The sequence below is a fragment of the Engraulis encrasicolus genome, chromosome 3 (genome assembly GCF_034702125.1).
Source record: "Engraulis encrasicolus isolate BLACKSEA-1 chromosome 3, IST_EnEncr_1.0, whole genome shotgun sequence".
Classification (NCBI taxonomy): domain Eukaryota; kingdom Metazoa; phylum Chordata; class Actinopteri; order Clupeiformes; family Engraulidae; genus Engraulis; species Engraulis encrasicolus.
In genome coordinates this window covers 57902670-57912669 of record NC_085859.1, presented here as the reverse complement: position 1 = coordinate 57912669, position 10000 = coordinate 57902670, and the positions used below count along the sequence as shown (strand labels likewise).

General features: G+C 43.8%; 1 protein-coding gene across 1 annotated transcript in view; it reads left to right on the top strand.

Moving 5' to 3' along the window:
• bmp2k (BMP2 inducible kinase) overlaps window positions 1–10000 on the top strand; it is a 98497-nt gene that overhangs the window by 50097 nt on the left and 38400 nt on the right. Inside the window, exons 5-6 of the mRNA XM_063195775.1 lie at window positions 4186–4307; window positions 8722–8803. Of these exons, the coding sequence (XP_063051845.1) occupies window positions 4186–4307; window positions 8722–8803 (204 nt within the window). The remainder of the gene's footprint in view (window positions 1–4185; window positions 4308–8721; window positions 8804–10000) is intronic.

Genomic DNA, 10000 nt, shown 5'->3' with positions numbered 1-10000 from the left:
ATAGCAGATTAACTTTGTTGTTGCCGATATATATTCAAGAAATAAGTTAAACATGGGTTGCATTTTACAGGAGTCACTGTTGCTATCCCAGGCAGAGCCAATATTTTATGCCACGTCTTGTTCTGGGAAGCAGTGTCCTGATGGGTGGACTCATATGGTCGATATAATGCCGTTTCGATGTTTTGTTTCACTTTCAAGGCTTGTTGTAGGCTTATTGTTTGATGCTATTTTTGCTAACTGGAATAGTGTGCAGCAACAGTTGTGTGTGCGTGCTTGTTTTTGAGTGGCTCAACGTCTGTGTCCATCTTCTCGGACTTTGCGTTTCGTTTGAGTTCAGTTATTTGCGCACTGCGCACAGGGCTTGATGGGTGGGCGATTTGCCTTGATTCGAGTGGAAAGTTGCGCGACAAGCTTGGAGAAAGTGTGTTATACTTTTGTTTAAACGATAGACGTCTGGCTGTGACTGTGTCGTGTCTGCGTGCGTCGTGGTCAGCTTGTATGAGAGAACACGAGTGCGTGCAGGAATTGGGGACGTTTTTTTTATATCAATGGTAAGCGTCTGCCTGGCACCGCACATCGAGAGGCAAAAAAGTAGCCATAGGTTTTCAAAAACGGTAGAACACAGAGGCAGACTACCGTCCGCACCCTGTTTGTAAACGTCAACAAGTTGTTCGTAACAGGATGAATAGTGAAAAAAGGGTGAAAAACATACAAATAACCACAACTAGTTTTCTCTCCCTCTGATTGCTATGACCAGACAGTGCATTGTTTTTTTAAATGTAAGAAATACAACTGCAAGCAATGCGCACTCAGTGCTTTCACCAGAACAGTGTTTTGCCCATTCTGATGTGAAAGACAAAATATACCATAGCCTGCTACTACTACAACAACAACAAAAACCATAATGGGATCGCTGTATCAACTCATTGCAATTCCAAGTCAATAATTCTGTGAGATCAGCTACCATTTTGAAGCAAAACTCATTGTGAATCCATTCTGCATAATGTTGTGAACAATTCATAAATAATGGGTAGAAATAAGAGGAAATAACCAAAACCTGCCCCAAATTGCAGTTCAGTGCAATCTGGTGGCCTAGGCCTGCCCCCTCTCCCTCTTTCCCTTTTTTTTGTATTTAGGAATTGGCATCTGTAAGCATAGCATTGTAGGCCTACATCTGATTGAGCACATCTGATTTAGTACCTAGGCCTACAGGTACATTCATATTGAGTGTATACAGACCTACTTAGTGTATAATGAATATTCATTGTTATTGTGAAGTGTAAAGTTTTATGTTGGTTGAAGCTCTGATTTTGTGGCAGTTTTTGGTATTACTAGCACCCTCAAGACATAGGCCTATTCTGCTCTAGGCGACTGCCCTGTCTGCCTATGTCTAGCGCTGGCTCTGAGCCTCTGACACCATTCCTTGCGTAAAACCAGTGTATATTTCGTTACGAGGGCAGAGCCTGGCTACATTGGTTTTCGTAGGGTTACGGAGTGATACTCGATCGGGTACCTAACCGGTAAAAAAGTTCAGTCAGATGACTTTTTTTTGCTTTAATCCCTGCTAGACTAAGACTAAATATATTAGTCGACTAACCTTTTGAGAGTTTAATCGACTAAATTCTGACTAACAAAAATGATCTGTGAAAGACTAAAACGAGACTAAAATGTTGAGGACTTTAAGTCGACTAAATAATGACTAAACAAAAATGATTTGTGAAAGACTAAAAGTGACTAAGACTAAGAACTAACATTTAGTCGACTAAATTCTGACTAACAAAAATGATTTGTGAAAGACTAAAAACGACCAAGACGTAGACTTTTTTGGGGGGCTCAGACATAAATTGGTACAACCACAACTAAAACCTATAAATTAATTGTTAATTGGTAATTAACCTTTAAAGGGACACTATGGGATTTAAAAAATGATTAATTACAGCTGAATCCATCCACCGATTTTACTTTTAGCAGACTGACTCTAACGAATATTGGGGGAGAAGCTTCTCTAACAAAACAAAAATCCCTTTACGAATACGTAGCACCAGCGACACATTCACATTTGTATGCACTATTGACTGCTTTACCAGAATGGCAATAACCAAGTCTCAGTGCATTACTAAAGGCCTTGTGTTTTATTGTATTGTGACTTAAACTAAAGACTAAAATGTTTAGACTAAAACTAGACAAAAATGTTGAGGACTTTTAGTCGACTAAATAATAACTAAACAAAAATGATTTGTGAAAGACTAAAACTAGACAAAAATGTTGAGGAATTTTAGTCCACTAAATAATAACTAAACAAAAATGATTTTTGAAAGACTAAAAGCAACGAAGACTAAGAATGGACTTTGACACAAGACTAAGACTAAGACTAAATAAAAAAATGGATGACAAAATTAACACGTGTGTGTGTGTGTGTGTGTGTGTGTGTGTGTGTGTGTGTGTGTGTGTGTGTGTGTGTGTGTGTGTGTGTGTGTGTGTGTGTGTGTGTGTGTGTGTGTGTGTGTGTGTGTGTGTGAGAGAGAGAGCGCGCATGTGTGTATGTGAACTGATGTAAGACTGATTGCTGCACTTAAGTGTGTGCTTCATGTTTACTGCAATGTACAATACCCCGCATCACCCCACCAGAAGCAGCATACACACCATACCACCTCACCACACTACAGCAGCCCACACAGAAGCAGCAGACCACTCCAGGCAACCAAATTACCCTGCAGGCTTAATGGAATTACCTCTGTCCAGTGCCCCAGGCCAGCCCCCGAGTAGTGCATTGACCCCAAGCGGGGACAGTCAACGGAGGCTAGCTGAGGCCAAGCCCACTGGTCCACCAGTGTCTAAAGTCTAAAACCATCATCTACAGCTCCACTCTCTGCTCAAACGCTTGTTACATCAACACGAATGGGTGTGTGCTTTCTGGAATATGCAGTTGACTTTTCACTTCCCCAGCTTATCAACCACCCAAAACATGGCTAAAGGATGGGTACATGGGTGTTTTAACATGGCTAAAGGATTTGGGCATTGGGGGTAAAACTTGCTAAAGGAAGGCTGCAAAAAACATGCACGAGGGATTTCAAATCTGGGAAAGCCGAAAGGCAACTGGATCATTCTTCTCCCGAATCGTTAAGATGAAAATAGTCAAACTTTTCACTGATTTAGCTAAAACACCCATTCACTGCCATTCAAATGTCCAAGCCTATTATGCCACCCTTTAACATTGATTACATTTCAAAGCTTTTATATGGAAGTAATTGTTCCTTGAAAGTACAAAGAGAGCAGAGCAGGATTTTCAAAAACATTAAGGCACTTGATGCACCTTAACACTATGGCTCTGTGGTGGACTTTGAAGTTAACACATCATTTAAAAAAGTGGACATAATGCATATTAACCATATCTGATATGTGTTGATGAAACATCCACATATGTGTAAACAGGACCTCAGAAGGGTTCATTGTTTACAAAGGCCTCTAAATTTGCTTTAAAGAAGACACCCGTCTAGCCCACCAACACTCCAGGACAGGTGTATTTGTGTATTTAATGACTTTTTAAAAATAAACAGATTATGAGAAGTGCAAATACAGTTAAGAAGTAAGGCTCAGGTGGCTCATTTGCAGAGTGGCAAAGGGGATTAGGATCAGATGTGTTTAACACACACACACACACACACACACACACACACACACACACACACACACACACACACACACACACACACACACACACACACACACACACACACACACACAGGGGCATGTCTAATCCCTCCTTAAAAAGGATGATTCATCTCTTGGGGTCGGGTAAGGACGGGAGGGTGCAGCACTGCGGATCTTGCTGTGAGAACTTCTACTTGCAGTTTCACAGTTTTGACAACACTTGGGGTGCTAAGGATCAGGTGTGTCTGATAAATACACCAGACAGAACACACACACACACACACACACACACACACACACACACACACACACACACACACACACACACACACACACACACACACACACACACACACACACACACACACACACACACAGAGTCAAGACACTTCTCACAGAAAAGCAGCAGAAAAGCATTTTGAATCTCACTTTAACTGGCTTAGGGCTGACCAATATGCCACATTTGATGGAGAAAATCTGTGTAGTTCATGGTCATTTGTGTGTGTATGGTGTGTGTGTGTGTTTCTGTCTCAGGTTGAGAACATCTTGCTGAATGACCAGGGCAACTATGTGCTGTGTGACTTTGGCAGCTCCACACACAAGGTCCTGCAGCCACAGAAGGATGGAGTGACCGCCGTGGAGGACGAGATCAAGAGGTAAGACACTAGGCACGCCAGCCAGCCAATCAGCCCAGCTGGTTAGACAAAAGGGTGCATCAAAAATGTGTGTGAGTGCATGTGTGCGTGCGTCTGTGGGGTTGTGTGTGTGTGTTGACTGAGCTCACTTGAGTTAGTCAAGATTTAGTCAGCAGCGTCCATGTCTCAACATTGAACTGTCGACTCAGGATAACAAGTTGTTTTGCAGCTGTACGTACTGGCAGGCCTAGATTGCATAACAGTTAGTATCCCTCCCTCCCTCTCCTACTCCCCCAACGCACGCACGCACAGAGAGTGAGAAGGACCATGTCCGTAGGGTGCATCAAACCCTAAGGATCCTGGAACCCTGGAACATTCTTCCAGATGATTCACCTTACTACTTTCAATGAAAACCACCTCAAAAACAAACTTTTATCTGATATTCATTTAAAAGGCCCATTTACTGAAATGGAATTCAAACCCATTTTGTCACCATTTAGTATGGATCAAATTGGCTAAACTGGAGGCATTTGATGCACCCTGTTAGACAATCATGACGTGTGTGAAGGGCTTTGAGTTGGCAAGGGTTTGGTATGTTACGTACGGTACGTACACTACACTGCAATTCACTTTGCTGACACTTTTATCCAAAGCGACTTACGGTTATTAGCAGGGTATTAGTTGCAGTCCCTGGAGCAATGTGGGGTAAGATGCCTTGCTTAAGGGCACCAGGTGGAGGGGACACACATTCTGCGTACAATTAAATGATGTTACGTAAGGATACATTTGAATAGTGACCTTTGAAATAAAATGTTACACTGGCTTGTTTTTATATCGGTTATGTAGGTTAAGGTTGGTTTAAAAACTTCTACGAATCGTGTGTGTTAAGTGCGTGCGTGCGTGCGTGTGTGTGTGTGTGTGTGTGTGTGTGGGTATGCCTGTGTGTGTTAGTTAGTTAGAAACTTTATTATCCCCAATGAGGAATTTCAGCATGTCAACAGGTAAGGTACACATTAGGCAGGTTGTATTGCCTATGACATGATAAAAACAAAGATTTAACACATACAATACACACCTAGATATAACAGACATGACATGACAATAGGCAGGACAGGACAGGACAAACTATTCAACAGTTCCGCTCAACTTTCAACTCCACTGGTGTCACACAATGACCAAATGCAATGGTGTGCAAAAAACGCTGGCTGTGCAAGTACATTAGGTAGGGGAAGTGAATAGCACTAAGTAGGCCTATCCTATATCAAGTATACTAGAGGAATGTGCAAGAAACAGCAAGAGAAAGTAAATAAACAACCTTAGAATAAAACCCTTAGAAGTTAAAAGTGTATCCTCAATAGAATGCGATGGGCTAAAAATGAGTAATAAAAATAATAAAATAGGGATATGGCTCCTCTGCTCAGGCCCGCTGAGTAGTTGCTGCACAATCATAATTAGGAATAAAATCAAAATGTAAAAATTAAGATGGGGGTTTTTGCTTATTAAAAAGGCTAATGGCTTGTGGAATAAAAGATTGTTTGGTTCTGTTCTTGGAAAGAGCAGGGTAGCGAAATCTATTCCCTGATGGCAGTAATTATATTTCAAAAGTATAAAATAGAGGGTGTCTGGATAAGAGCTGCGGCAGTTATTGTGTGTGTGCATGTGCACGTGTTCATGAAAAGTCATGTACTCTATGGAGCTGTGTGTGTCCATGTGTGTCTTGTACCTAATGTGGCTACTTTGCTGTATTTGTTGCCACATCCAGAACAGTGTGCCTATGTGTGTGTGTGTGTGTGTGTGTGTGTGTGTGTGTGTGTGTGTGTGCGTGCGTGCGTGCGTGCGTGCGTGCGTGCGTGCGTGCGTGCGTGCGTGCGTGCGTGCGTGCGTGCGTGCGTGCGTGCGTGCGTGCGCGTGCGCGTGCGTGCGTGAGAGCATGACAACCCGACCGAAGCCTGACGGGCCTGGTCGGAACCCGACGGGCCGGGCCGGACTCGGACAAAAGAAATATAATTTCTGTCGGACTCGGGTTGGGCTCGGGTTTGAAGCAAACAGACATTGTGAAAATTGTAAGCAATCAGAGGAAACGTTTCAGTTCATGCAAACGGCAGTTTTGTGATTAAAAAATAAGTAATTGAATATGCATAAATGAAAATGTTGGTCGGCACTCGTGCGAGTGATTATTATTGGCTGTATGCACGCGCCAGTTACCAGTGGCAACATTTGGACGCCCACTCCGAGTCAGCCGAGCAGGAATGCCGAGTCAACTTGCTTTCTTAATAAGCGCCAAATCAACAGTTGTCAGTGAACGCATGGTCTTTTGTTGTAGGCCTAGTGTAGGCCATGTCTTCGAGGCTGTCTTGAATGTTGAACATAAAATGACGAAGTTTGTCACTGCATTGTTCGCCAAGGATTACATTCCAGCATGGGCTAGCAAGGAGCATAATATGGATAACTAAGAAGACGCACGCGCTACGTGGAGTAAGGTAGGGCGGAGAGGTTTCCTGTTACTATTTTGTCCGCTGTTACATGCCATGTCCTTCACGTAGGTTCTTAATTGGTGTCACTTTTACTGTACAGTTGTAACTGCGCGTGCAACCTTTCCTGATTTTATATTGACCGCATGGACATCAGGGGAAATGGCATTCTCTTGGAGGGCCAAACAGGCTACTGTCGGGGTTAACTTATAGCCCATCCTTCTTAACGACAAGGAGCGGCAGCTCCACGGGGCTCGCTGGTATTTATTTGCACTAATAGTAACATAACAAATGCTAGAACTACAGTAGCCTCGCGCTTACTGCTTCCAAAACGTATTCGTTAGTTTTCGCCTTTCTTATCCTCTCACGCCCCTCCCATGCATTCGATCACCGCACCCAACATCTCTGGTTAGTCTAACCGAAAGAAACATAAGCTGCGCTGTCACATGTGTGTGTGTGTGTGTGTGCGCGTGTGTGTGTGTTTATACTTACTATGCGTGTGTAACTAAATTAGGCTACTGCAAATTGCCTCATCCTAACGTCTTTGCCTATCCTGGCTATTTATCACGTGCTATTTTGAGTATGGAGGAGCCCACATAGAAAATCTTGCTTGCGCACAGGTTCTGTTGTTATTACAGTGGTCTCGGACTTCGGACGGGTTCGGACACAAACATTTAAATTAGTCTCGGGCTCGGGTCGGTGTCGATCACTTTTCTGTCGGCTGAGGGCCAGGCTCGGACATAAAAAAAAACGGCCCGAGCCACACTCTAGTGTGTGTGTGTGTGTGTGTGTGTGTGTGTGTGTGTGTGTGTGTGTGTGTGTGTGTGTGTGTGTGTGTGTGTGTGTGTGTGTGTGTGTGTGTGTGTGTGTGTGCGTGTGGGTCCCCAACACCAGATCTACATTAATGGCCTTACATTCCTATGCAAGTGGGTTTTTTTTCATTTTTTGCCATCTGGTAACTCCATTAAATTATCTGCAGATTCAGATTTTTCTTTTCACACTTTCAAAACATATACTCTGCTTGACCCCTTCTTTAGGAATTCAAACCTTAATGTGTGTGTGTATGTGCTTGCGTGCGTGCGTGTGTGTCAGAGGCAGAGAGAAGCTGACTGGCCAGTTGTTTACTTATTAGTGTGCCGATATGTTTAAGTGGTTGTGTGTGATTAACAATAAGTACATTGTGTATGTGTAATTTTGTAGACCGGACCCAGCCCTGTCTGTCTGTCTGTCTGTCTGTCTGTCTGTCTGGGGTTGTGTGTCTGTGTCTGTGTCTGTATGGGGTTGTGTGTGACTGTGCGTCTGTGGGGTTGTGTGTGTGTGTTCACTGAGCTCACTTGAGTTAGTCAAGATTTAGTCAGCAGCGTCCATGTCTCAACATTGAACTGTCGACTCAGGATAACAAGTTGTTTTGCAGCTGTACGTACTGGCAGGCCTGGATTGCATAACAGTCAGTAACACCCCCCTCCCACACGCACGCACGCACGCATACATACACGCACACACACGCACGCACACGCGCACACAGCACACACAGTGAGAAGACCAGTGACACTGAAGAAGGCCTTTGTACCCAAGAGCCTTGTCCATGTCTGGCTGTCTCCCCCTCTCCCTCTTGTGTGCTCTGTTATCTTTGTGTGTCATCTGCTTTTTACCCTCTTCACCGTTTCACTCCGGCCTTTCCTCGTCATTCTTTCTTTCTCTTTCCAAAGGAATTTCGAGACGGTTGTATAAAGTGGTGATGTAGATTAATTACTATCACCAGTGGAATTTCAGCGTTTTGTACACTAATGACACCAACGTTTTATTTGTCAGCACATTAAGGAGGCTGTAGGTTAACAAGTTTTAAAAACATTCTCATTTTCTCTCTCTCTCTCTCTCTCTCTCTCTCTCTCTCTCTCTCTCTCTCTCTCTCTCTCTCTCTCTCTCTCTCTCTCTCTCTCTCTCTCTCTCTCACTCACTCACAGGTACACAACCCTGTCATATCGAGCCCCAGAGATGGTGAACCTGTATGCAGGGAAACCCATCACCACTAAGGCTGATATATGGGTAAGGTGTGTGTGTGTGTGTGTGTGTGTGCGTGTGCGTGCGTGCGTGCGCGCGTGCGTGCGTGGCTATCTTGCTGAGCCGGTTTGAGCTTGCTCAGGCAGTGCAGTGAGGGTGGTGTGCGGGCAAAACTGGTTTGTAGCTTCAACACAGTCAAAGAGGAAAGAGATGACACACACATGCACACACACACACACACACACACACACACACACACACACACACACACTAGCAGAGCAGAGACAACACTGGCCCAAGAGAGGAAGTCGAATCGTGTTTTCAGTAAACAACTTGGTACATAAAGACTTACAGTTGTTCATTTGTACAATTGTTGAACGCTGTTATGATGTGCTTCTGACAGTATTGAACACTAGAACCCTCAAGAATGAAAATGATCATTCATTTTCATTTTTATAGGGTTTTTGTAATGTGCCCTTTACAGCATAGACTTCCAGCCGTTGGAGACAAACTGTGGCATGCTCAGAGGGAAAATAATAAAAATATGTTTAATTTACAAAAAAAATGGTGGGTTTGGCGTTTCGCACTCACTGCCTTGACTTTTCAGCCATTTGGAAACTATGCTATACTCAAGTCTACTAGTTTTTCTCGTCCCTTTGCTCAGTCGGAACAGAAGTAGGTTTAGCCCCGAGGCTGCTTCTGGATCCTAATCCCAGAGAAACGCCACTAATGTGTGTTAAGCACACTTTGATTCACTCCCCTGGTGTCTGAGGAGGAGGCCTATAATGAGAGACAAGGGGCCTCACAAGAGGGTGCACTACTTAGGCAACCAAGTTTGGGAGTCGACCATCAGGGAGCCTGTTGTGTGGCACCTTTTATCCAGTTACATTACATTGACGCTGTTATCCGAAGCGACTTACAATTGAGGACATAATCATAGCATACAAGACTATATGTACACAATAAGTGCAGATGCCAAGAATTGGTTAGTGTTTTTGTTTTCTTTTTCAATTTTAAGTATATTTGCACAGGGTTAAGTAGAGAAGACACGCACATGCACGCAGACACACACACACACATGCGCGTGCACACACACACACACCAATGTTCACCATGGGAGTTCACAGGACAGGAGGGGAGAGCTGACTTCCTGCATTGCCCTTGGCTGTAGAGGCAGGAATTGGGTCTCTCACACACACACACACACTAACTAACCACAGAGTCATCTGCAAGGCTTCATCC